The sequence below is a fragment of the Candida albicans genome, chromosome 7 (assembly GCF_000182965.3).
Source record: "Candida albicans SC5314 chromosome 7, complete sequence".
Taxonomy (NCBI): Eukaryota; Fungi; Ascomycota; class Pichiomycetes; order Serinales; family Debaryomycetaceae; genus Candida; species Candida albicans.
Genome location: NC_032095.1, coordinates 796,184 through 824,081, shown reverse-complemented (window position 1 = coordinate 824,081; position 27,898 = coordinate 796,184). Strand labels below are relative to the sequence as shown.

At 31.9% G+C, this 27,898-nt stretch overlaps 12 protein-coding genes across 12 annotated transcripts; 7 read left to right on the top strand and 5 right to left on the bottom strand. All coding sequences in view use genetic code 12, as the record gives it.

Moving 5' to 3' along the window:
• Positions 1 to 83: 83 nt before the first annotated feature.
• Positions 84 to 1,511, top strand: ENP1 (snoRNA-binding rRNA-processing protein; the record flags this gene model as incomplete). The annotated part of the gene is made up of 1 exon (XM_705443.1): positions 84 to 1,511. One exon carries the CDS (start codon positions 84 to 86, stop codon positions 1,509 to 1,511), a length of 1,428 nt encoding a protein of 475 aa, XP_710535.1.
• Positions 1,512 to 2,893: 1,382 nt separating this feature from the next.
• Positions 2,894 to 3,604, bottom strand: CAALFM_C703690WA (uncharacterized protein; the record flags this gene model as incomplete). The annotated part of the gene is made up of 1 exon (XM_705444.1): positions 2,894 to 3,604. The coding sequence occupies one exon, from the start codon at positions 3,602 to 3,604 to the stop codon at positions 2,894 to 2,896; it is 711 nt and encodes a 236-aa protein (XP_710536.1).
• A 1,071-nt stretch (positions 3,605 to 4,675) lies between these two features.
• CAALFM_C703680WA (uncharacterized protein) lies at positions 4,676 to 6,517 on the bottom strand (the record flags this gene model as incomplete). The annotated part of the gene is made up of 1 exon (XM_707062.2): positions 4,676 to 6,517. One exon carries the CDS (start codon positions 6,515 to 6,517, stop codon positions 4,676 to 4,678), a length of 1,842 nt encoding a protein of 613 aa, XP_712155.2.
• A 485-nt stretch (positions 6,518 to 7,002) lies between these two features.
• DED81 (asparagine--tRNA ligase) lies at positions 7,003 to 8,661 on the bottom strand (the record flags this gene model as incomplete). Its single annotated transcript, XM_707061.1, has 1 exon — positions 7,003 to 8,661. One exon carries the CDS (start codon positions 8,659 to 8,661, stop codon positions 7,003 to 7,005), a length of 1,659 nt encoding a protein of 552 aa, XP_712154.1.
• A 441-nt stretch (positions 8,662 to 9,102) lies between these two features.
• CAALFM_C703660CA (proline--tRNA ligase) lies at positions 9,103 to 11,178 on the top strand (the record flags this gene model as incomplete). Its single annotated transcript, XM_707060.1, has 1 exon — positions 9,103 to 11,178. The coding sequence occupies one exon, from the start codon at positions 9,103 to 9,105 to the stop codon at positions 11,176 to 11,178; it is 2,076 nt and encodes a 691-aa protein (XP_712153.1).
• Positions 11,179 to 11,643: 465 nt separating this feature from the next.
• On the bottom strand, positions 11,644 to 12,600 carry CAALFM_C703650WA (histidinol-phosphatase; the record flags this gene model as incomplete). Its single annotated transcript, XM_707058.1, has 1 exon — positions 11,644 to 12,600. The coding sequence occupies one exon, from the start codon at positions 12,598 to 12,600 to the stop codon at positions 11,644 to 11,646; it is 957 nt and encodes a 318-aa protein (XP_712151.1).
• A 264-nt stretch (positions 12,601 to 12,864) lies between these two features.
• Positions 12,865 to 14,334, top strand: CAALFM_C703640CA (asparagine--tRNA ligase; the record flags this gene model as incomplete). Its single annotated transcript, XM_707057.1, has 1 exon — positions 12,865 to 14,334. One exon carries the CDS (start codon positions 12,865 to 12,867, stop codon positions 14,332 to 14,334), a length of 1,470 nt encoding a protein of 489 aa, XP_712150.1.
• Positions 14,335 to 14,632: 298 nt separating this feature from the next.
• On the top strand, positions 14,633 to 14,996 carry TIM9 (protein transporter; the record flags this gene model as incomplete). The annotated part of the gene is made up of 2 exons (XM_019475495.1): positions 14,633 to 14,865; positions 14,966 to 14,996. 2 exons carry the CDS (start codon positions 14,633 to 14,635, stop codon positions 14,994 to 14,996), a joined length of 264 nt encoding a protein of 87 aa, XP_019331040.1.
• A 425-nt stretch (positions 14,997 to 15,421) lies between these two features.
• On the top strand, positions 15,422 to 17,401 carry CAALFM_C703620CA (uncharacterized protein; the record flags this gene model as incomplete). The annotated part of the gene is made up of 1 exon (XM_707054.1): positions 15,422 to 17,401. One exon carries the CDS (start codon positions 15,422 to 15,424, stop codon positions 17,399 to 17,401), a length of 1,980 nt encoding a protein of 659 aa, XP_712147.1.
• A 335-nt stretch (positions 17,402 to 17,736) lies between these two features.
• CAALFM_C703610CA (uncharacterized protein) lies at positions 17,737 to 21,168 on the top strand (the record flags this gene model as incomplete). Its single annotated transcript, XM_707053.1, has 1 exon — positions 17,737 to 21,168. The coding sequence occupies one exon, from the start codon at positions 17,737 to 17,739 to the stop codon at positions 21,166 to 21,168; it is 3,432 nt and encodes a 1,143-aa protein (XP_712146.1).
• Positions 21,169 to 21,416: 248 nt separating this feature from the next.
• On the bottom strand, positions 21,417 to 23,687 carry MNN26 (Mnn26p; the record flags this gene model as incomplete). Its single annotated transcript, XM_707052.1, has 1 exon — positions 21,417 to 23,687. One exon carries the CDS (start codon positions 23,685 to 23,687, stop codon positions 21,417 to 21,419), a length of 2,271 nt encoding a protein of 756 aa, XP_712145.1.
• A 1,737-nt stretch (positions 23,688 to 25,424) lies between these two features.
• CAALFM_C703590CA (uncharacterized protein) lies at positions 25,425 to 27,284 on the top strand (the record flags this gene model as incomplete). The annotated part of the gene is made up of 1 exon (XM_707051.1): positions 25,425 to 27,284. The coding sequence occupies one exon, from the start codon at positions 25,425 to 25,427 to the stop codon at positions 27,282 to 27,284; it is 1,860 nt and encodes a 619-aa protein (XP_712144.1).
• Between the last annotated feature and the right edge of the window lie 614 nt (positions 27,285 to 27,898).

Below are 27,898 nucleotides of genomic sequence, written 5' to 3'. Positions count from 1 at the left end.
TAATCAACCCATCAATCATTAAATTGAATCAATACCTACCATTAACATACTTCTATATACATATATATATATAACAAAATATCATGGGGAAGATAACAACTAGTGATACTAAAACAAAACAACGTCATAATCCATTATTAAAAGATATTTCATCCCAAGGTGGGAATTTAAGAACCGTTCCAAGATCATCATCATCATCATCATCACAAAAGAAGAAATCATCAAAGAAACAAAGACATAACGATGAAGACGACGAAGAAAATGGTGGCGGTGAAGGATTTTTAGATGCTTCTAGTTCAAGAAAGATTTTACAATTGGCAAAAGAACAACAAGATGAACTTGAACAAGAAGATGAAATACAAAATAAACCTTCATTTGCTCAATCATTTAAAAATCAACAAATAGATAGTGAAGAAGAAGAAGAGGAAGATGAGTATTCAGATTTTGAAGAAGAAGAAGAAGTTGAAGAGATAGTATATGATGAAGAAGATGCAGAAGTTGATCCCAAAGATGCAGAATTATTTAATAAATATTTCCAATCCAACGGTGAAGCTAATAATAATGATGATGATAATTCATTTCAACCAACAATAAATTTAGCTGATAAAATCTTAGCCAAAATTCAAGAAAAAGAATCCCAACAACAACAACAACAACAAAGCTCTCCAGATAATAGTAATGAAGATGCCGTATTGTTACCACCAAAAGTCATTTTAGCTTATGAAAAAATTGGTCAAATTTTATCAACTTATACTCATGGGAAATTACCTAAATTATTTAAAATTTTACCAAGTTTAAAAAATTGGCAAGATGTATTATACGTGACAAATCCAAATAGTTGGACTCCTCATGCCACATATGAAGCAACTAAATTATTTGTGTCGAATTTATCAAGTAATGAAGCTACAGTTTTCATTGAAACTATCTTGTTGCCACGATTCCGTGATTCTATTGAAAATTCCGATGATCATTCATTAAATTATCATATTTATCGAGCATTAAAAAAATCATTATATAAACCAGGAGCTTTTTTCAAAGGGTTCTTGTTACCTTTAGTCGATGGTTATTGTTCTGTACGTGAAGCCACTATTGCTGCTTCAGTGTTAACTAAAGTTTCTGTCCCTGTTTTACATTCATCAGTTGCATTAACTCAATTATTAACTAGAGATTTTAATCCTGCTACAACGGTTTTCATTAGAGTTTTAATTGAAAAAAAATATGCTTTACCTTATCAAACTTTAGATGAATTAGTATTTTATTTCATGAGATTTAGAAATGCTACTATTAATCAAGATGAAAATATGGAAAATATGGATATTGATCAAGAAAAAACCACCAAAGTCAATAATGGTCCTCAATTACCAGTGGTATGGCATAAAGCATTCTTATCATTTGCTACTCGTTATAAAAATGATCTTACTGATGATCAAAAAGATTTCTTATTAGAAACAGTAAGACAAAGATTTCATCCTCTAATTGGTCCTGAAATTCGTAGAGAATTACTAAGTTAGCTAGATAGACAGAGTTGTATAATTTAAATAAGAGTTTATTCTTTTATTGACAAGTTTTATCTGTAGATAACTTAGCTTTGATAGTTATGATAAGAATATGTTTCAAAATATCTTAGCAGATTCGTATTGGAAACCCGAGAGCGATAACCTTGTGAAAGGTGTCTTTACAGTATTAAATTTAGTCAGAGTGAAAGAAAAATCTATAAACTAACTTAAATGAGGATTCTAGTCTGGAATATAGTAGAAACAAAGTATCAACATGATATTTCTTTGTACAGTAATCTCAAACACCACCGTGGAGGTAGAGTTTATTTCTTACCATGTTATACACATCCTCTTTTCGAATACATACAAGATAAGTATATATCCACTTTATCAATTCATGAGAAAAGAAAAATAGGGACTACGAGACAATTTTGTCTATACTTTTAGATGTCTTAAGATCTAGTCTATAAGGGTTATATAATACCTTCACTTGAACTTATATCTCGTGAAATTGATTGGCTTGCCAAGTTCTATCGTTCAGGAAATCAGAATTGGTCAAGCTGTAGAGTAAAACTAGGAGGTCACAGAGTCTGAATAATTTATCTACGTTTAAGTTGATATAATTAATTTATCAATTTCAATTCTATTATATATATATATATACTCTAGTGCTAGAACAATATAGTGTTAGTAAGCCTTTCAATCAGATGTAAAATCCGATTTTGAAGTACAAATCGAAAATAATAGAGCCAAATCCATTTTGAATTGTATTGACAAATAAACGATGGATATATCCAGTCATAAGAAATAAGATCCACAAAAATTTATAGATTCTATTCTTCCCCCAACGAAATTTATCCACAAGATTAACACTGATACTATTGGTTTGATTTTCTGACAAATAAAAATCAAATGTTGTTTCGTGTAAGACTTTTGGGAGGGGGATTTTCCAGTTATATATAATACCTAAATAAGTATGTGTGGGTTAGCCACACCCACGTTTCCAAAGTTAACCTCAATAACACTAATTCCCTTAGAAGATTTTACTAGAGTTTCTTATCTTCTGAAGAAGAGCTAACAAAACATCAAACTATATTACAAATTAGTCAATTACTGATATAAAACCATATAATATAATGTCTTTCTATCAAAAAATTGAAACCATATTTTTGTTAGTATCATAACGCCGAAAGATAGTCAAGGATAAGTTCGTATATTGAACAATAATAGTAGACAAAATTATAGCTAATAGATTCAATAAGATAGTAAAATGAGTCATAGCAAGTAGGACGAGTTATTGAGATTGACTCATGACATATAATAAGTCCTGCGGTCCATATCGAGCAGTAGGAAAATGTCTAAATCAGCTGCATTTTTAAAGTTAATCTTCGTAGTTATCATTCCTTTCTTTTTTTGTTGTTATATGCATTATCTTCCTCATCCAGATAAAACACACTTCCACTGTAAAGGTCGTCTGAATCATAATCGGAGACTACCTCTTCATTTTCTGAAGATTGGGGAGTTTCGAAATAAGGATCAAAATCACGATATACAGCTTCCAAACGATAAGAATGATTAGATATTTTCAATAGAGAATCATTGAGTCTGTTGAGCTCTAATGAGAGTCCTTTGATTGCTTTCAATACTTTCCTCACATCATTTATATTCACATTCAAATTTCCTGTAGCCTCTACTCTTAGATTTGCGTTCTGATTCTTCTCCTCAAGCATTGAAACCAAAAATGGTGATATCAAACGAAGGTTACATTGACGTACGTTTAAAACATCCAAAGATAATACTGGCAATTTGACAGAATTTACATTTCTCAATTGATTTCCCATTAGTGACAACTGTCGTAAATTATTCAATCTTTTAAATGAAGCAGGTAGTTCATGGATCCCCATTTCCACTAAAGCTAAATCTTTAACAGAAATTGGGAATAGATCAACATCTAACTTCTTGATGCCACCACCACAGATACTAATTTTTTCAAGTTTCGATTCTTTTAAATTCAATAACTCCAATGTCCGGTAATTAGTATTAAAATTTTTGAAAACAAAATCACATAATACTAAGGGCCACTTAATCTTTTGTATAATAGTATACATTTTGGTAAATAACCAAGTATTATAGCAGTGATTTCGGAGGGAAGTTTGGCTACTTCCTGGAAAAGATTAACGTCAGTAGTAACTATTGACATTGTTGTATTTCTAATAGCAATTGGTGATTCAATCAACTAATATGAGATTTTGGATCCTAATGCCAGTGGAATGGCTAGCTAGGTATCGTTGATTTTGTAATTAAATACCTTATGGAGTCTTTAAATTTATGGATTATTCTCAAAATATTGATGGGATTTGATGTATCTTCAATATGCTTACTAATATAGATGTAAAGTGATCATTTGATTTAGAAATCTTAAATATCGAACATTGTATGAGTATGTTGATTTGACGTTATTGCTAGTGCTAATGGGTTAAATACAAGAATGACATTATCAAGTGAAACCTAAAAAAAAGGGTACAACTCGGCACGCGACATTTGGTTAATTCTGCACACATTATACAGAGCTCAAACTTCAACAGTCCCATTTGCATGAAATCAAACTTGTTGGTGTAACCAAAAMGATCACTTTCTTCAAAAAGCTTAGAAAGATTTTTCTTGTGGTGTTGATGCCTTGGGATTTACTAGAATACTCACCACTGTATTTTGACCTTAAATGCTCTTGAAAGTGATGTTTCTATAATGAAGTGTCTTTACTTATCTGTATCATTTTCATTAATTAATTTATATATCTACTTCAATATATAATCCATCTTTGATGGTAAAACATTGATATTTAAGTACATTSCAATAGTCATTACCAATATTTAATAGTTTTTCTTATGGAATMATGCGGTTCAAACAAAACAAACAATTATAATGCATAAATCATTTGTATACAAAAACAATTATACTTCTCCAATTCATACTGATCATTCACTAATCAGCATTAGTAAATGTTCGTATTCAGCAGTCAACATTCTTGGAAACAAATGATGATAATAARCACAGTCGCCATCAGCTTCATTATTCAAGCGTTCTTGGTTTACTTGTTATGTTATATAACCAATTCGATTCAAATTACATTGGAAAAACAGATTCGTACAGTAATTCCCCTCTATTTTCTTCAATACACTTCACATTTCCATGTCACTCATGCCCCAAAAGTCAGATTCTTTTACTTTTAAGCAGGTGTTTTTATTCTTTTCCTGTCGGATAGACACGACAAAAGGTGACTTAGTATCAAGTTTACAGTATCGTAAGTCTATGAGGCTCAATGATGATACTGGCAATTTTATAGGGGCTTGGTTCCGAAGATTGGTGTGTGTGACTAACAACTTGTTTAGGTTATTTAGCCGTTCAAAGGAACCACACAATTCTTGAATTCCCATTTTCTTCAAAATTAAAACTCGAACGCTTTTTGGAAGTGAATCTGCATTTAATCTCTTATAATGACCACCGCGAATATCAATCTCTTCAAGGCATGATTTACTCAATTTCAAAAATGCCAATGATCTCGGATTAAAGCTAAAATAATGTAAACGAAATATCTTCAATGACTTTGGCCACTGAACTTTGTTATATAGTTGACCCATGTCTCCATCTTTACGCGAAACCAATTGTAAATGTTCTAATCCATCTGGTAAATGGTACATAAAATCTGATGTCTCGAAATAGAAGTAGTTAGCGGTTACTTGAAAGTACTTCATCTTTTGAGGAATCCTGAAATTGTCATCAAACTCCAATTCTGGTGAACGGATACGTACGTATTCTAAATTTTCAGAAAGGTGCAAGTATCCAAAACCAAGTTTCACACCCCAAAGTTCTAGATGTTTCAACTTGGAAGGAAGAACTAAAGTACTCAAATCTACCCTCATGAAACTAGCAAACTTTATCGATAAATATTTTAAATTTGGCGGAAACTCTAATGTGGTACCAAATAAATCCGTAGGTATAAAGTCTGGGATTCCAAAGTCATAATCTGTCCCCATGTATTCAAATTTCTTTAACTCAGGAAATAAGTTTCCTGCAAATACTCCAATTGGATAGTTGCAGTACTTTATAGATAATTCTTTTAAATTTTGAAATTTTTTTAAGCCGTCATAATTGGTTAGCTTGCCACAGTATTCGATATTTAATATTTTCAAGTTTGGAGAAACAAAGCCAATCTCATCAAAGGATTCAATGTGTGGTAAAGCAAGCAGTAATTCTTCCATTTTGGCTGCTTGCCCTGGCATCGATTCAATCGAGTCCGGAATCGTTGCAAATCTCAATTTACGCAAATTTGGAGGTAAAATCACTTTAGGTGAACGCGGACCTTCAATTTCTAAATCCTCTAAAGATGACGGAAAATTATAACTTGTCACTCTTTCTTCAATAAACCCCTGACTCACGTGTAACCTCTTTAGTCCGTCAACCATGTAACTAGCTAATGTTGTATCTCCTAGGGTAAGACTTGTAGTTACAGTAGGTAAAGTTGTTACATGTCCAAAATTCATTAATGCGAAATGACTAAATTTGACATTGGAGTTCACAAGTATTTCTAAACTCTTTTGTCGATCAGCGTCACTTTTGACACAAAAAACGCCATAAAGATTTATAGCATTGTGTAAAACTTGAGGAGAGAGATCTAAGACAGCTTTGAATAAATTGAAATCCTTAATGACAACAAATTTGGGAAATATGTTCCATTGATCTATAGCCCGCTTCAATTTTTTTGGCGTTATATCCAAAAGGTCACAATTACATTCACTATAATCCGTGTTTCTTTGTAAAACGTTACTAATTAGCATCTTTGATAAAATTGCAGATGCAACAACTTCTCTAATAGGTGGGAAGTATAATAACTCTGGCAACATACATTTAGGCAAGTAATCGACAATTGTTCTAATAACATCTGAGGGAAGTTTTCCTAGACCGACAAAGACGTCAATATCAGTATTAGCAATGGATGTCATGAGATTGATTGTGGTGGCCATTAATTAAAGATTTAAAAGTGCAAATATTTAATAGTGAATCAAATCCAAACAAATCCAGAAGACTATTTATTATGAAAAAAAAAAAAATAAGACCCCTTGTTTCTTCAACTGATTATGATTTGATAGAAGTACTATGATCGTTAGAAAGAGATTTAAAGTGGGATTTAACACAAAAATCATTCCGGAGAATTTGGTTCTATTTTTTTTTTTTTTCAAACACTCACACTAACTCCTTCGAGCACACAACTATTCAAGTTTGTTGGTTGTTGTAGACGATAAAGTAATGGATAATTTCATCATAAACAATACTTAACAACCCAAGTACTTCTAATCGTTGTTACCAGTTAGCAGAAATGCTAGTCAAATACATCAATCATTTAGCGAGCTTGCTCAATTCTTGTCCGTATACACGAATCTTTGGTTTTTGCTTTGTCTCATTCTAGTATATATGAATATATGTACATATTATAAACATAAAACGTAGCTTATGGCTTACATCTTCCAGTGAAACGTGGGTACAATGAACAATCACGTACAGTGTATCTGTTCAACATGTAAGCAAGTTGTCTTTCTAACCCAATACCGTAACCACCATGAGGAGCACTACCGTATTTACGCACATCAGTGAACCAATAGTAACTATCCAAGTTCAAGTTTTCTCTCTTAAGAGCAGCCATTAATTCATCATAGTTATCAATTCTCATTGAACCACCAGTAATTTCACCAACATTTGGCATCAATACATCCACAGATTCAGTGACTCTTGGATCATCTTTACATCTTTGCATATAGAAAGATTTGATTTCTGCTGGGAAACGAGTCAATAAAATTGGTTCGTTAATGGTATCAGTCATTTTTCTTTCAGCGGCTTCAGCAATGTCATCACCGAATTTGAATTTTTCACCATCTTCGTTTGGAATACCGTGTTCGTTCAACCAATCCAAGGCTTCAATATATTCCATTCTTTTGAATGGCGCTTTTGGTGCTTTAAAATCTGGGTTCAATTGTTTGACAATTGGTCCAGCAACTGGGTCTTCCAAAACATATTGAATGGTCTTGGAAAGTAATTTTTCCAAATGGGTCAATAAGTCTTCAAATGTTATGAACACCAATTCAGCTTCAATATGAGTATATTCACTTAAATGTCTTCTAGTGTGGGATTTTTCAGCTCTGAATGATTCTTGGATACAGTAAACATCACCCAAAGATGCTAAACAGGTTTCCAAGTACAATTGAGATGATTGGGTCAAGTAAGCTTCTTCACCATAGTAGTCTAATTTGAATAAAGTGGATCCACCTTCAACTTGGTTTTGCACCATACATGGTGGAGTGACTTCAGTTAAACCTTCTTCGGTAAAGAATCTTCTAATAGCAGCCAGGTAAGCAGCTCTGACTTTCATGACAGCAGACAATGATTCACCTCTTAAGGCCAAATGACGTTGGTCCAATAACAAGTTTGGATCGGCGTTTTCTTGAACTTTATTGGTGAAAGATTCATCACCACCTGGAGCTAAAGCAATGATTTGATAATGGTCAGCTTTCAATTCAACTCCACCCGGAGCAGTTTTACCTTCTGGTAATTTGGAAATAACACCTTTAATGGCAACAGTGGATTCAATAGTTAATTCTTGAGTTTGTTTAGCTTTGGCCAAGTCACCAGTTAAAACACATTGGAGATAACCAGTGCCATCTCTTAAAGTAATAAAAGCTAAACCTTTTTGAACTCTCAAACGATGAACCCAACCTTGCACAAGTACTCTTGTATCCAAATGATCTTTCAATTGTCTGATTTTAATTTTTTGGGCTGATGGTAACGATTTGTCTTCTTCAATTGATGATAAATCTAATTCGGCTAATTTGGCAGTGGCTTGTTGTTGCTTCTTTTGTTCTTCTAATTTGGCTTGCTTTTCAGCTTTCTTTTTCAATCCTTCAACACCTTTTTTAGCTTTCTTTAAGGCAGAAGCGGAGATTTCAACGTATTCGAATTTTTCAGCATCCTCTTCAGATTGTTTGTAAACAAATACTTTGGCATCAGGATGAGTATACAATGCAAAAGCTGGAGTAGCATATGGTTTTTCTTGTGTACCCTTAGCTTCAGTGGTGTCTACACCAGACTTTTCGTTAACATATATAGATTGTGACATAGTGATTGTTGCTTTCGTTAAAGTCTTGAAAGTAAAGAAACAACTGGGAAAAGACTCATAACATTAAATATAAATATGAAAATGTCGATTGACTCACGAAAATTTTTTTTTCTACTGACTGCATATAATCTACATTTGATAGTGATTTGAATGGTTGATTTAGGGTTTGGTAGCTCTTCTTTTCATTTCCGCTTTGCGTTTTTTTTTTTTGTTTTGTTTTGTCGCCTAATTCTCTTACAAGAGCAGAAGAAGATTTGGGCAGAAAAAAAGATAACACGACACACGACATATTTGTAGGGTCTATGTGTGAGAGACATTTTTTGAATGAAAATTGGTTAGGACGAGAAAACTTTTCAATGTGTTTTTCTTTTTCTTTTATTCAGAGATTTGAGACTAGTGACAGATAATCAATTATTTAATTCACACACCACATAGTACGGAATGGCATTAGAACAATCATTGGCCCAATTATCCTTGGCTACTGTCGCATCACCAGAAAATGGAAAGGCTTTACCAACCAAATCTTTGATTTTCAAACCAAAGACTGCCAAAACAGCTACACCAATTCCCCTCTTTGTTTTTGCATTACAAGATACCACTACTCCATCAAATTTGATAGCCAAATCAGCAGGTGTTAAAGAACCAAGATTGGCCAAAGATGATTTAGTCGAAGAATTTTTCAAAACCACCACAAAAGAAGTTTCCATTGCCAATTTGTCCAAAGAATTAGCTGGTAAAATTAAGATTGTCATTGATGATAATGTTTTGAAAGCTGCCAAAAATGAAGAATTGTTGAAATTATCCACTCAAAGTTCAGCAGCTGTTTTATCTGCTAAAACTGTAGTAGAATTTTTACAATCTACTGGTATTGAGATTATTGAAGTTGATTTTTCAGCTGAACCAACTCAAGCTCCAGCTTCAGCATCTCCAGGTGGTAGTGGTGCTGCTGCTTCCTCTAAAAAGGAAAAGAAAGATGATGCTAAATTAGAAGATGCTAAATTGATTGGTATCACTGTTGACAAGGAAAAAGATTTCTCTTCATGGTATACCCAAGTTGTCACTAAAGGTGAAATGCTTGATTATTATGATGTTTCCGGTTGTTACATTCTTAGACCAAATTCATACTTTGTTTGGGAAACCATTCAAGATTGGTTCAATGCCAGAATTAAGAAATTGGGTGTACAAAACACTTATTTCCCAATGTTTGTTTCTCAGAGAGTTTTGGAAAAGGAAAAAGACCATATTGAAGGTTTTGCTCCTGAAGTTGCTTGGGTCACTAGAGCTGGTAATTCAGAATTAGATGAACACATTGCTATTAGACCAACTTCTGAAACTGTCATGTACCCATACTATGCCAAATGGATTAGATCACATCGTGATTTACCATTGAAATTGAACCAATGGAACTCGGTCGTTCGTTGGGAATTTAAACACCCTCAGCCATTTTTAAGAACCAGAGAATTTTTGTGGCAAGAGGGTCATACTGCTCATTTGACCAAAGATGCTGCTGCTAACGAAGTTTTACAAATCTTGGATTATTATGCTGGTGTTTATGAAGAATTATTAGCCGTTCCAGTTGTTAAAGGTAAAAAAACTGAAAATGAAAAATTCGCTGGTGGTGATTACACTACCACTGTCGAAGGTTTTATTGCTGCTACTGGTAGAGGTATTCAAGGTGGTACTTCTCATCATTTGGGAACCAATTTCTCGAAAATGTTCAATATTTCTGTCGAGAACCCTGAAGGTTCAGAAAAACCAAGAATTTTCGCTTATCAAAACTCTTGGGGGTTGTCAACCAGAGTCATTGGTGTTATGATTATGACCCATTCTGACAACAAAGGTTTAGTGTTACCACCAAGAATTGCCCAATATCAGGCGGTTGTTATCCCAGTTGGTCTTACATCCAAATCCACTGATGCACAAAGAAAAGAAATCAATGAAGGGGCAGAAAAGATTGAACAATCTTTAAGAGCCAATGGTATAAGGGTTACTGGTGATTATAGAGAAATTTATAATCCAGGTTGGAAATTTGCTGATTGGGAATTAAAAGGGGTCCCATTACGTTTTGAATTTGGTCCTAAAGATTTGGCTGGTAATCAAGTTACTATTGTTAGAAGAAATGATGGGAAGAAATACACGGTTAAATTAGACGAGTTAGATACCGAAGTTCCAAAATTATTGGACCAAATGCATGATGATTTATTGACTAAAGCTAAACAAGAATTTGATGAACATCGTGTTAAAGTTGATGAATGGAAAGATTTTGTTCCAACATTGAACAAAAAGAATGTTATTTTGTCTCCTTGGTGTGGTGATGCCGATTGTGAAGATGATATTAAGGACTCTTCTGCTAAGAAAGATGATGGTGAAGAAGAAGAAGTTGATGAAAAGGCTCCATCAATGGGTGCTAAATCGTTATGTATTCCATTTGAGCAACCAGAATTGAAAGAAGGTCAAAAATGTGTTAAATGTGATAGAAAAGCAGTTACTTACTGTATGTTTGGTAGATCTTATTAGAGCAAGTATATTCTTCTATAAGTGTTTCTATACTATTGTATAAATAATAATATTTAAAGAATTTAATGACCTAAAAGAGCTGATTAGATAAAGTAGTATCGTAACCAAATCCATGGAGAAAGACTGTGTAAAGTAAGAGAGAAAAAAAAATGTCAACCTAGAAATTTCCCAACGAATCAAATCTCGTTGATTACCAAGCTATTAGAAATGATTTGTCCTGGTAAAGTGATTCTGGTACTGATACAGTTGATACTATTCATTGTTGCTGGTATCAATTGTTTTGAATTGGGGAAAGAGTTAATAGTCAACGACTCACACGGTGATATTTATCGGATTGTATTTCCTGGTCTAGTATTTGTTACATTTTTGCTTAAATTATTTGTTTTGCCAATCAGATCAAAGTTGACGACATCGTCGAAAGAAGTCAAAAGTTTATAATCGTCTATAGTATATACGTGTACGTTTCTATTTCCAAAATAGAGAATTGTTGAGCTCTTGTATTTTTTTAGAACTTATTACCACTTCTCCATTATCATCTAGATCCAAATGATAGATATTTTCCATACCCAATGATTCAACATATTCCCAAGCTTTTGAATAAAATATACCTACTTGTGATAATGAATGGGCATCATCGGATAAACAAAACCTGGAATCACCATATTCAATGATAGCATTGGCAATATCTCGTTTTGGATATGGTGTATCCCAACCTTTCCTCAAGGCAGAAGAATTAAGTTCAAACAACCCACCATACAGTTTAACAAATTTGATATTTCTAATAACCAATTGCCAAATATCAGGCCAATCAATTTCTAAATTGACATCTTTAGTTAGTTTACCAGTAGTTGGATCGATATCATCTTCTGGTTGTAATAATCGAATCAAATCAAAATGTCCCACAACGGTAGGTTTCAATTGTGTTATAACTTTATATTGTAATTCAAAATAATCATTATACAATTCACGAGTTGTCTTACTTTTAGTGGATTCTCTTGCCTTAAGCCATAATTCCTTATTGAAATCAATGGGGATTTCATTAACAAAATGAACTGATCCAACACTCATCTGCACTTTATTCAATAACTCTTGTGAATAATTTATATGATCTATGTTTATTCCTTCAACTTCAAACCCAATAATTATTTTCATATTCCCACTACTACTCTTATCTTTAGTGGCATATTTCAATTGTAAATCACGGGCATGATTTAAGTATCTTGTAAAGTCACCATTCAAATTGTCTATAGTGTAGGATTTGTCAATTTCTTCAGGATACAAATATTTGTTGTCTAATCGTGGCATATGTTCAGTTAAACATATTATTTGAAATCCCTTTTTATAGTAGAGTTCTACCATATCATTTAAAGTGTCCACTGCATGAGATACATAGTCACCACTGTGTGAATGATGTGTGTGCATTTATAACAGAGTGTGAATACTGGAAAAAGTGGCTTGAGTGATTGAGCCAAACAAACCAAATTGGCAATTGTGAGTAATTTGGACGTCAAAAGACTGTTAGTCTAACCAGGGAAGCTGTGGTTTGTAATGGACGGAACATTCTTTGTAACTCTGTTTTTTCACCGACTGAATTGCGCGACGTATGAGTCGTAGATTTTTTTAATGTAATGAAGAAACAAAAATACACCATAATATTCAAGACCAGTCGCCCAATTAACTACATCAATGCTTATACAGTCAAGGTTCCCTCTCAAAGCTCTACAGCAAGTACTGTCGAAACGCTTTAATAGCAGTAGTCTCAACCCTACCATTAAAAACCAATTATCAAATCCTCCACCAATAGGATCAATAATAGAAGCTAGAGGGTTTGTTAAAAGTATTAGATCATCTAAAAAAGTTGGGTTTGTCGATATAACTGATGGTTCTATTAGTAATAATCTAAACATTGTTCTTCAAGGTCCAGATCAACCAAAATTTAAAGTTGGACAAAGTATAGTCGTGAAAGGAGATTGGACTGTTGGGAAGGGCAAACAACCATTTGAATTGAAATATAATCCTGAAAATCCACAACATGCTATTACTATTTTAGGTGATGTGACTGATGATTACCCATTACAAAAAAAAGCCACTTCAATGTCATTTTTAAGAAATTTTCCTGAAATCAAGCATAGAACTAGTACATTAGGGTCATTTTTACGATTACGGTCACATTTGGAATTCAAATTGATGGAATTTTTCCAATCAAGAGATTTTATTAAAGTTACACCTCCATTAATTACCAGTTCCGATTGTGAAGGTGCTGGAGAAGTGTTTAAAATAGAACCATTGAATGATAATAATCCTAAGGAACCATTTTTCGGTAAAAATGCATATTTGACTGTGTCTACTCAATTACATCTTGAATGTTTAGCATTGGCATTAAATCGTGCATGGACATTAACTCCGTGTTTTCGAGCTGAAAATTCAAATACAACAAGACATTTAAGTGAATTTTGGATGTTAGAAGCAGAAATTTCTCATGTTAATAATGTGGATCAAGTTACAACCTTCACTGAAGACATGATAAAATTTGTCACCAAATCATTGGTTGAAAGTAGTCATAGTACTGAGCTTAGCGATCTTGGTGCTGGTAATGGTAATGATTACTTGAATGGAACTTATATAGAGAAGGATGTTGTGCAGTCGAGATGGTCAAATATATTGAGTGCTGAAAGATGGCCACGCATGACATACACTGAAGCAATTGAATATTTGAACAAAACATTACCTCAGGATGAACAACTTATATGGGGGGATTCATTACAATTGAAACATGAAAGACTTTTAGCAGAAAAAAGTCCAATATTTATAACTGATTATCCAGAATCACAAAAACCATTCTATATGTTGAAATCGGCCAATTATAACGCTGAAAACCCAACAGTGGCATGTTTTGATTTATTAGTACCTGAATTTGGAGAATTAGCTGGAGGATCGATGAGAGAGCATGATTACCAAGTGTTATTGGCTAATATGAAACAAGAAAATATGAATATAGAAGACATGGAATGGTATTTGAACTTGCGTAAACAAGGAACTATCCCCCATGGTGGATTTGGTTTAGGATTTGAGAGATTAATATCTTATTTGGCTGGTTATGATAATGTTAGAGATATATCTGCTTTTCCGAGAGCTCCTGAATTGTGTAATTGTTAAACAAATAGATAATATAATATTGAATATAAACTTGTAAATAGATTCAAGATAATATAGATACAACTAGGGCAATAGTAATTGAATCGTGGGGGAAAGTAAAATACATTATTTTGTTTTACCAAAGTACACTACTAACGAAAATTTTTCAGGTTTTTTTGCCATTTCGGTTTGACTTTTTTTTGAATGCGTTCAAATTTAAACCTCTCTCAACAAATAGCAACCTTTTTCAATTGATATTATATATATATATCACATTTTATTTTAACTACTTAGATCAAAAACAATATATAACCCCAAAATGGATCAATTAAACGTTAAAGAACAACAAGAATTTCAACAAATTGTTGAACAAAAACAAATGAAAGATTTCATGAATTTATATTCCAATTTAGTTTCAAGATGTTTTGATGATTGTGTTAATGATTTCACTTCTAATAGTTTAACTTCAAAAGAAACTTCATGTATTGCCAAATGTTCTGAAAAATTCTTGAAACATAGCGAACGTGTTGGTCAAAGATTCCAAGAACAAAAGTATGTTGATTTACTGAGAGTAACAAATGGCAATATGCCTTTGATGATCATTATTATTTATCATCAGATTATACTAACAAATAAACTCATATTATTATAGTGCTTTATTGATGCAACAAGGTCCAAAATAAGGGAATATGGTGATGAATCTCTAAAAACAAAAGAATAAAATAAAATGAAAACTATATGAATAAAAATAAGAATAGGAATACAAAGTATTTGGTTGAAATTTGTTGATATAGACACCAATCATTTTTTATTCAGTTATGATTTTTATTTATTAATTTTCGGTTATTCAAAAATATCTGTACATAAACATATATTATTTATCATATCGTATTTATAAATATAAACAAATTTATACATAGAAATTTCAATTCTATTGTAGCTTTTTTATTGGTGATGAATAATGTCCCCCCCCCATGTTTCAATTATTTGTTGAAATTTTTTTTTTTGCTTGGGTTGAGGATTGAAAGAAAAAAAAAAGATCAAAACAAAACAATCCAAAAACATAGACATAATCAATTCTAATCCATCAACAGCTTCATTTTTTTCTATGTCAGAACAAGTAAAGATCAATCCAGATTTACTGATTATACTAGTTGGTTCAGTAATAAATAAATGTATCAGTGAATACAAAGGTGATTATAAGGATTGTAAGGCATTATTCCCAGTAAACAAATTCATTCTTGATTTGAATAATCTTACTCAAGAATATACTACGAAATTCCCTAATATTGATATTCACTTCCCTCAAATAGATATTAAATTACTTTCATTTATAATCACAAAGACTTTATATCATAAATTTGTTACTGTGACCCAAGATCATGTAATTATTGATGTACTACCTCATGCCTATGAGAATTATTTGAAAAATATTGTTGCTACTTCAACTTTACGATATGCTAAGTATTTATTGAAAAGTGCTAAAGATTTATATGAATTAGAACAAAAGAAATTAAGAAAAGAGAAAGGCGGGGTGTCACTACAGGGAAATGCACCCAAAGAAACAATTCCAACATTGCAACAACAATCAGCAACACCAAATGAAAAGCAAGAGGTAGTAGTACCACCACAAGTGAAAGCGCAACCACCAAATTCTACAAATACTTTGAAAGTCAACGTTGCAGAGAATAAGGTAGATACAATAAAGGAAAGTAAACCTATTTCAAACGTACCTGAACCAACGAAAGTTCAACCAAAACCTCAAAATAGTGATAACAAAGATTCTACTGTGTCCGAGAAACCTAGTCCAAATGAGTCCACATCCCTATTGGTAACGAAAGAGAAAAGTGAAGAGAAAGTTGTTGATGAAGATCAAACAATGGAATCTTCTGAAGATCAAAAGAATGAGGAGCAAGATCTAGAAGAATCTAAAGAGTTGTCTAATACAGATACTGACAAGATGGATATTGATGAGCCTCAAAAACCAATTGATGATAAAACATCTGAGAAAGTTGAGGAGGAAATCAATCAAGATCAAGATCAAGAAATGTCCGATGAGGGCGAGGAAGAAAGTGCTGGTGTGGAAGAGCAACCAAAAACACTAGAATCTACTACTGAACCACTGGATGAAGAGAAAGTTGCAGAAAATGAAAATGGAGTGGAAGTACCATCAGATGAGAGTAAACAAGATGAAGTTGCTTTGGAAGAAAAACAGACAGATGAGGAAGCCGAAAAGCCGATAGAGAGTATTGAAGAAAATGATGAGAAGAACAAGGAGAGCGTAATAATTGAAGAAGATAAGGAAGAGGAAATCCTGAAAACCAAGGAGTCAGAACAAGAGCAAGAAGACAAGGATGAGGAAAGGGAAATCGGAAGAACTGAACAAGATGAATCTGATGAAAAAGTGGAAGAAACTGGAAAGACCGAAGAAGAAACTAACAAAGAAGAAGATGCTCATCAACCATCTTCACCTGAAGAAGAATCTCCATCTATAGAAGAAATTCCATTAAAACATGAACTGGATGCTGATATTGAAGCTATACCGGGAAGTGACAGTTCAAAAGAAGCAACACCAGAAGTCAAACAGTCACCAAAAATTAGTGATGATCAAGGCTCACAAGAATCACCTGAGAAATCTCACGATGATGTACCATCACCACCACCACCGCCATCTACTTCATCTTCAGCATCTCGTAAACGTGCTCGTTCTCGTTCTCCATTGCCTGTTCCAGCTCAGCAGCATAAACGATTCCAAAACATTGCTATCAATTTACTTAATTCCATTCAAGAACATCGATTTTCTTCACCATTTCTTCAACCTGTAAGTGTTAAAGATGCACCCGATTATTATAATGTGGTTCGTGAACCTCGAGATTTGAAAAATATTATGAAAGCAGTAAAATCTAAAAATGAACCACCATTATATCAATCAGTGAAAGAATTAGAAAGAGATATTATGTTGATGTTTGCTAATTGTATAATGTACAATCAATCTGGTGATGATTTAGTGGAATTGACCAAGACAATGAAACAAGATATCAGTGAAGTATTTAAAATGTTTGAAGAAGCAGAAGAGGATATTAAGTAGAGAAGGTGGGGGGGTTGTTATTTATAAGTTTATAGTTTTAAGCAATATAAGTATAAACAGTAAATAGAGCTCTTACATTCTTTAATTTTGTCTTTATTTGGTTGAATAATTTAGACGAAAAAAAAAAACGTTACAGTAGAGAATTTTTGGAACTGATTTACGTTCCTACAAGTTCCGTAAATAACAACTAAATAAAATTTAAGCTATTGAATATTCTCTTGTTAAGAATCAACTCTTGTTATTGTCATTTATTCATTATTCATTATCCATTATTCATTGTTGCCTCCTGCTTTGGGAATGTTTGAATTTAATTAGTTAGACCACACTAAAAGAATATGCATAGAGAATTTCCGCCCCAAAATTTCATTTGCATTCTTACAATTTGGTTGCTTCTTTATTCTTGTTTTTTTTTTCTTTGGCTGGGAAAATTTTTTTTTACAACCCTAAATAAAAGATTTCTTATATTAATAACCACTATCCACCACCATTGCCAGTCGCCCATAATTTCATTATTCAATCGCTTAATAGGAAAGAAATTGTTGGATGGAGTTACTCATATTACAATGACGAAATTTAATTCACCATTTATTAAACAAACTTCATTTGAAGTTGATTATGCTCCCACTCATATCACCAAATGGAAATCTCAAAGAACTGGATTACAATTAACTTATATTAATCAACCATCTCCCATAGTTAATGGATATTTTGCTGTTGCTACAGAAATTTTTGATAGTTCTGGTGCACCACATACTTTGGAACATTTAATATTCATGGGATCAAAAAAGTTTCCTTATAAAGGATTATTGGATAATTTAGGTAATAGATTATATTCATCAACAAATGCTTGGACAGCAGTAGATCAAACCGTGTATACTTTGAGAACTGCTGGTTGGGAAGGTTTCAAAACATTATTACCGATATATCTTGATCATTTAATTAATCCAACATTAACGGATGAAGCATGTTTAACTGAAGTTTATCATATTGATGGTAAAGGAGAAGAAAAAGGAGTTGTATTTAGTGAAATGCAAGGGATGGAAAATCAATCATGGTTTATTCTATACAAAAAGATGCAAGAAACTTTATATGATAAGAATTCAGGGTATTCTTCAGAAACTGGTGGGTTAATGTCAGAATTACGTCATTTAACTAGTGACAAAATCCGTGAATTTCATAAATCAATGTATAGACCAGAGAACTTGTGTGTTATAATTACTGGATCAATTGATCAAGATGAATTATTAGAGATTATGACCGAATTTGACAATGAATTGCCTTCATCAACCAATATGGGGACTTTTAAACGACCATTTGTTGATTCTAAACATGATGAGCCACTCGAGGAAGTAATTGTTAAAGAAGTTGAATTTCCGGAAAATGATGAAACCATTGGTGAACTATCAATTTCTTGGATTGGACCAGTGTGTAATGATACATTAACTAATCTTGCCGTTGATATGGTGGGTGCATATTTCTCTGATAGTCCTATTTCAATTTTCAATAAAAATTTGATTGAAATTGAACATCCATTAGCCACTGAAGTCTACTACGATACTGATGACTTTTACCGTACCGCATTAAATTTCAATTTTGGCGGTGTCCCCACGGAAAATTTACAAGAATTAGATACTAAAATTAAACAATTACTTAAAGAGCAAACCACCCCTAATAAAATTGAATTAGAATATATGAAACAAATAATAGAACAACAGAAATTGAAATTTATTGCTAATGTTGAAAATTCTGCTTCACTTTTTTCTGAAATGGCCACATTAGAATTTATTTATGGTGCCACTGATGGATCAGATTTATCTAAATGGACTAAAGATTTAAAAGAATTTGAAATTTTAATGGATTGGACACTGGAACAATGGAGCCAATTAATTGATACTTTTTTCGTTCAAAATAAATCAGCAACAATTTTGGGTAAACCATCATCAAAATTGAATGAATCAATGAAATTACAAAATAAACAAATTTTAGAAGATATTAAAACCAAGTATGGTGAAGCAAAATTGGCAGATTTACAATTGAAATTAGAAGCTGCCCAAAAAATCAACGATAAACCAATCCCTGATGAATTAATAACACAATTCCCTGCTCCAGACCCACTGAAAATTTCGTTTATTCATACAAAGTCATACAAGGCAGGGAACATTAAAAACGGAATAGTTGATAATTCAACTAATCAGTATATTGATAATGATGATATTAGTAAATTATTACAAAAAGATACACCAACAACTGATTTCCCATTGTTTATTCATTTTGAACATTTCAAATCACAATTTGTTACTATTCAATTAGTAATGTCATCGAAAACAATCGATGGCAATCTTTTAAGTTATATGTCAGTAATGGAAGAAATTTTTTCCTTGTCAATAGAAATACCTAAAGAAGATGGTAGTGTTGAATATATTCCTTATGAGAAAGTTATTGCTGATATTAATAGAGATTTAATTGAACATCAATTGGATAATGGATTTGATGATCAATTTTTAGAGTTAATAACTGTTAAAATTAAATTCGAAATTAAAAATTATCAAAAAGCCATTAATTGGTTATATAATATAACTAATCATGTTAAATTCGAGATGAATCGTATTAGAATAATTATTGAAAAAATAATCAATTCATTACCTGAAAAGAAACGTAATGATGAATTAATGATGCATTCATCACAATGTCGTCATTTATTTAATGAAAACTCATTGAGAAAAGCTCAAGATTCGATATACACTGAGTCATTTTATAAGAATTTATTAGAAAAAATTGACAATCAAGATAATGGATTTGAAGAAATTGAAAAAGATTTAAATAAATTTAAGCAACAATTATTTCAATTGGATAATATTAAAGTGATAATTTTAGGTGATGTTACTAAATTAAAAAATCCAGTGAGTAGTTGGAATCGATTTATAAACCCTCCACCACCACGACCTACCACTACTAAAACTTCTTCCAAAATTATCCCATTCAAAGATTTACCCAAATCTTATCAATATCGATCATCATTAGGTGAATCCTGTCATGGAGAAGCATTTGTTGTTAATATCCCTAGTGCTGATTCTACTCATTTAACAAGTATAACCAAAATTCCTCATGGTAATTATCTTGATGAAGATATTTTCCGAATTGCTCTTGCCACAGAACTTTTAACTGTTATGGAAGGACCATTTTGGAAAGCAATTAGAGGTGCCGGGTTAGCTTATGGAGTTCATATGAACCGTAATATTGAAACTGGATATTTAAGTTTTGTTATTTATCGAGGTTCAGATTGTATTCAATCTTGGTGTAAAGCTAAAACCATAATTGAACAATATATCAATGGTGAATTATTGGTTGATGAATTAAGTATAAGCAATGCTATTAATTCCTTAATTAATGAATTGATTAATAATCATAATAATAATCAATATAATACTGCCGTTGCTAAAATTAGTGATAATATTTTTAAGAATCGTGGACCAAATTATATTGAATTTTTCATTAAAAAATTACATAAATTTAAAAATAATGGTAATTATCAAGATGAAATTATATATATATTGAAAAAATATTTTATTAAATTATTTGATGCTAATCATTCAACAATTTTTACAAGTTTACCAACAGATAAAATTGAAACTGTGGCAGGGTTTTTTAATAAACAAGGGTATAATATAAATGTCGAAGATATTGGATCAGAAGAATATTCTGAGGAAGAAGAAGAGGAAGGGGAAGAGTATAGTGGTTCTGAGGGGGAAGGAAATGAATCAGATTAGATAATGTTGATTTAATTAGATTTTTGTATAATAATGTATAACAGAATTTTTCGTTTAGAATAACTCCAGTCCATTGTATGGGAAATTTTCTAATAATAATTGTTTTTGTTGTTTTTACTTCTATCTAAAATCTATGAAACGTAAAAAACAACAACTTGAAGTTGATACTTCTCTATGTATATATATATAAACATCAATGATATAGCTTGATCTAGTAAAAGATTCATGGAAATATCTTTCAACTCCCTTTATGATGCAGCACCTTGTTTGTTCTTACCATTATCATCATCATTATTATTATTGTTGTTGTTGTTGTTGATTTCTGGTTGTTTTGGTTGCAGTTTTTCCCCTAGTTGATTTAATATTGTCAATTTTGTTGCTTCATTATCAAAAGTATCTTTTTTCAAAAATTCAATATATTTACCAACTGATTCACAAACTTGTTGTTGTGATTTCCCAGCAATTTTTTCCCAATATAATGAAGATTTACTAATGGCTTCACATGCAACCCATTGAGATATGGTATGAAATCTTAATTCCCAATCTTTACCTTCTAATAACTTTTCCACTTTATCAGGTAATCCCATATTTCTTCTTGAATATACTCCAAATTCTGCATCAGCCTCTTTAGAATTCTTGAGAGGGTCAATTTTCGGATGATTACAATGTAAAAATAGAATCGAGGGTAATTTATAAGTAATCATTCGATGAACTGCAGCTTCATCCTCATATTGTTTATCTTGATAAATTTGTCGTTTATAATCATGAAATTGTTTCATTAAATCTGATGTATATCCACCAGATTGGAATGGATTTAATCTGGTATCTAATTTCCGACTGGTTAAAAATTTCCTCCAATCTTGATAAAATTCAAACCCATCTCTTGGATCAGTTTGTCCTAATGTAGTTTCGGAATATTTCCCATTAGGGGCATCATACCCCAAAATATGAACTTTATGATTGGTTAAACTATAACGTTCATTCATTACATGTAATGCCGGAACAATAGTTTCTCTATCACCTTCACCATAAGCACCTTGATAAAGTAAATCAATATAAAAATCTTTGCCATTGATATTATAATATAATGCTAATAATAAACTTTTCAAATGTTCACGTTTTGAGAAAACCATTTGTCCGGTTTCCACAGAAATTGTACTAGGTAAATTATCAAGATCATGATAATGAACTTCCAGTTGTTTATCTTTGGTGATATATTCAGCAAATGATGCATCATTGGGGATCCCAAATCTATCAACAATTTCTCCTGGTTCAATTCTGGCAATTTTATAGTATAATGGACTAGTTAATTTAACCCATAAATCCGGCCATAAAATCATTTTCGTCGATAAATAAGGTTCAGTAAATAATAAATTATCAACATTTTTAATCGCAAGATTATCAGCATCCATAGCAATAATATGGTCAAAACTACTGACTAATAATCCCATGATTTTCCTGGAAAATTTTTCATTAATAATATCAAATACTTCTTTACCCACTTGTTCTTCAACAATAACACATTTCCCGTTTAATTTCTTTGGTAATAACTCTTCACAAATTTGTTTATCATATTCCTGTTTGGTGTCAAGAATTAATTCAACAGGTAATTGAGATCCACGTTCTCTCATATTGGCAATTGCAGTTAATGCTGATCCTATCATGTTACCACCACCATTAACAACAATACCGTGACCCGATATGAATTGTGATGGAGGGTCAGGTAATGATTTCAATTGTTTAACAACTTGATCATGTGCACTACGAAGAGCTCTAAATTTTTCACCAGGGATAGTTAATTTGCTTCCCAATAAATATTGTTCTGATATAATCCTGGCATCCCATTGATAAGTTGGATTAAGTTTTTCACCTTTTTCTTCTTTAGTCAATGGTTCACATTTAGGTTTATTATTTAATAAAATATCTTTCAATAGGTATCTCCAATATTCTTGACGTTTGAAATATTTATCATTTGCTTTGGTTAAATAATTTTCCAAATCAGGAATCAGGTCTGTGTCTTTTTCTGCTTGTTGTAAGATAGCTAAACATGACGCTGGTTTTAATGAATTTTCAAGTTGTAAAGCATATTCATCAACTTTTTTCGAATAAATCTCAAATGAAAAGGCATATTGTTTAAAAATCTCATTACTATATTGTTCAGTTATTTCTTGTTTCAAGTGATTTTTAATATCATCTATATATTTCATTCTTAATTCAGTTTTCAATTTTTGTATCACTCCTGGTTTTTCTTGAATTTCAAGTTTTTTACGTATTTCACTAATTAATTCTTCCTTTTTAGCATCTTCTATTTCAGCAGTTAATCTATCAACATATTCTTCACTATCATAATTACTTATATGTGATTGTATTTTAGTATTATCACTAGTATGATATGTTGGACCTTTAACTTTCTTGATGTCTTCATGAGTGGAAGTCAATACATAAAGATTAAAAATTATTACTCCCAATACAAGAGTCCCCAATATGAGATGCAGTGGTGATAGTCTTCTCAAACTCATCGTGGCTTGTAGGGTGTTCGTTTGTTTGTAGATCTTTTTTGGGGGGTGAAAGAAAATAAATTATTTGGACTGAGGTGAATCGAGTAGTTGCTCTATTTTTTTTTTTGGAAATCAAAAACAAAAACCTCCCTCAAAATAGAAGATGATGATAAAATATATGAAAGATTATTTCAATATTCTAACAAATTAAGAATAATAAGTTGAAATTATAATATCAACAACAAGAAGAAAGGAAGGAAGGAAGGAAGGGAAAGAAAAGGAAATAAAAGATTTAAATAATAAAAGATCAATTCAAGTTTTAATAAATAGAACAACCAACAACCAACAACCAACAACAACAACAAAGACAGAGAGAGAAAAAAAATTTTTGTACAAGAAATTGCAGTTTTGTGTAGTACACGCAAAATACACACACACGTATAATCTAATCTAATCTCATTCTGGTTATTTAAACACCACATACATAAATCAATAATAATGTCTATTGCATGAAATTTAGTAATGTCAGCAATCTTGATATTCTTATTGTATGTATTCTACAGTATTGATGTTGTTGTTTTGGAGGTTATTTTTAGAAAACAACTCGTAGTTTGTATCAACAACAAAGTTCATTACTTGAGTGTGTTCTTTTGTGATGGTAAACGGTTGGTTATAATTTCAGATAGATATTATTCAGAAATATATTCTGTATCGTACTACTGCGTCAACAGTAAATTCTGCTTATATTTGTTTCCGAGTGTATAGGGGCAGATCCACGATCGATGAGTTCTTTATCTTGTACTTAACTATTCTCCTAAACATAGGAGGTAAAGTTAGCAGACCAGCATGTATCTCTAGGATAGATCTTGAATACGGATATAACGGAGAGAGAACGTATACAACTTTGTGTTCATAAAGAATTCACACACAAGTGGCTTGATCAACTAGCTTGTTCGTTCGTTCTTAATAGGGCTGAAAAATTTCCTTTGTTTCATCACATCAAGGAGAAAAATTATTACACAAGCACGACTTGTAATTGGTAGCTCCACAAAAATTTATGACACCCCACCAATATGGAATAAACTAATTAACTAACAAAATATGACTATCGCATTGATTGAGTCAATCATTGCATAGAATAAAAAGGAGTGTATTATCCTGAAGATGCGTATAAACATGTGGTGAAACTTGATTGTATGGACATCACATACAAACGAAACAAGAAAAAAAAAATACAGGCCACATTTCAAGTCCAGAAAGCAACAAGGTTCTTAAACTCACATTTATATTAACAGCTTAAACTATATATGTGATTGTATCTAATGTTATTAGATTAATTACTATTCTTATAGTAGTAGAAGCAATTCAAAGATTCTTCTTGGTGTAATTATATCAATTTATTTGCAATTTCACATATTGAATATTTCCTGTATATACATTGCCAAAGTAATTTATTTTTTTTGAATTTCTTTTTTTTTCTTTGTAACTCTCCTCCTCCTCCTCCTCTTCGTCTTCTTCTTCTTCATCGTCTTGGTCTTCCCCTTTTTCTTATTTCATTTTCATAATTAAAAACTCATCAACCCTATTTTCAACAAACTTTTTCTTTTATATCTTTATTCTTCTTCTTCTTTATTAAAACTACTACCATCACTGCCATTAACGCATCCATCGTTTATTAATTTTTAACTTTTTAACTTTTTAGTTGTATATTTTTATTTTCATTCATTTAAAACTCATACACCCACCAACATATCTATCATGTCATCATCACATCCAGATAGAACTCATCAATTCACTCATTCTAATACTAAAAGAAGAGCATCAATTGTTTATGGATCAGTAGGTAAAGGAGGGTTATATTTACCTTCAGATTTCATTCCTACAAAGGACAACGGCCATAACAATACATTTGACAATGAAGATGAAGAAGCAGATAATAATAATGAAACTCAACCATTGTTACCTGATAGTTTTGGTAATTCTCCTTCAACATTATTATATAATAAGAAAAAAATTAGAAGGAAACTGAGTGTTATCAATCATGAATTGATTGAAGAAGAACGTGAATTATTAAAAGATAATCATATTCCTATTCCTGAAACCAATGGTTCTACTAATGCAATTCAAGATGAAGCTGTTGCTCAGGAAGAAGAAGATCAAGAAGACAACATTATCAGGGATACGTTTGAAAATGCTATTATTAATAAAGAAATTCAATCAACTACATCAACAATTGAGTTGAAAAATTTAATTAAATCATCAATCCCATTAGTTTTAACTTTTCTTTTACAAAATTCTTTATCAACAGTATCAGTTTTCAGTGTTGGTCATTTAGGTGCGACTGAATTAGCAGCAGTTTCAATGGGGGCCATGACGGCTAATATTACCGGGTATGCTACCATTCAAGGTATTGCTACTGCTTTAGATACACTTTGTCCACAAGCTTTTGGAGCCAAAAAATATAAATTAGTTGGGTCATATCTTCAAAAATGTACTGCATTAATTTCAGTTATTATGTTACCTATTTTCATTATTTGGATATTTTTCGGGTACGATTTAATTTGTTTAATTCTTCCTGATAAGGAAACAGCTAAATTATCAGCTGTTTATTTAAAATATCTTACATTTGGTATGCCAGCTTATATTTTATTTGAATGTGGTAAAAGATTTTTACAAGCTCAAGGGATTTATCATATTTCTACTTATGTGTTATTAATTGCTGCCCCTTCTAATTTAATTATGAATTTATTATTTGTTAAACATATCGGTTATTTGGGTGCCCCAATTGCTGTAGCCATAAATTATTGGATTATGTTTTCTGGGTTAATTATATTAACGGTATTTTATGTTAAACCTGAAGATACTCCACTGGGATTGCATCCAATGGAATGTTGGGGTGGCTTCAGTATTAAAGATGCTTTCCATGATTGGAAAAAATTGATTGTTTTAGCTATTCCAGGATTAATTATGTTGGAAGCAGAATTCTTAGCATTTGAAATCTTAACTTTAATGGCATCTTATTTAGGTACTATTGCTCTTGCTGCACAATCTGTCGGTACAACAATGGCAGCTTTAACTTATCAAGTACCATTTGCTATTGGGATTGCTTCATCAACCAGAATTGCCAACTTTTTGGGTGCCGGATTAGGTGATGCCGCTAAAATTACTACAAAAGTTGCACTTTTATTTGGTCTCTTCATTTCAGTATTCAATTTTTTGGTATTATTTATATTCCAAACCCAAATTGCTAAAGCTTTCACTAATGATGAAAAAGTTATTAGTGCTGTCACCAATGTCATGTGGTTAATTGCTCTTATGCAAATATCAGATGCCATGAATGCTAATTCTGCTGGTTGTTTAAGAGGTCAAGGTCAAACAAAAATTGGTGGGATTGTCAATTTGTTCTCTTATTATGTTGTGGGATTACCATTATCAGTATATCTTTCATTTTATTCACCTTGGAAAGGTTCTTTACATGGTCTTTGGATCGGTAGTACTGTGGCATTAACAATTATTGGTTCAGTTCAAAGTTATTATGCATTGACTGTTGATTTTAATAAACTCTGTGATGATGCAAGAAAAAGAACCAATACTGAAAATCATCACAATCATGTATAAGACGCAACAGCGTTTTTATTTTTGGTATATTTTTGTTTATCATCAAAATGAATCAAAAAGTATAATATATATATCTACATATTTAATAGACAATATTATTTATAGCTAATAGGGCTCTCCAAATTGTAAAAATAAGTTGTTCTGTTACGATGACGGCGTGTGTCACACACTCAACCAACATTACCGCGTATACAGGATGATCAGGTCAAGTGCGACATCTAGACAATTACTCAACATCTTACAAATGATGCACAATGACTGCAAGTAATTGCCTACGACATTTTAGGGTAACTAAAACTTAGAGTAAGTGTAATAAGAATTTGTGGACACACATCCGTTCTATTTTGCACATAAACTACTTTATTCAAGGTTTAATTAGAGAAATGAAAGTACTATATACTTGAAACCATTTAAGGTGCATATTATCACTGGTAAAAGGAGTTAAATGTGTAACCATTCATGAATAATGGTTCAACCTGAGTCAAAAGCATTGATTACTAATGAAAATCCCAATAAAGATCACTATGTAATAAATTATCGTAAGTTAACTGGTGAACGACTGCATTGACAATTGCTGCGTCAGGACATAATTCTTTTTGTCTGGACTTTGTGCC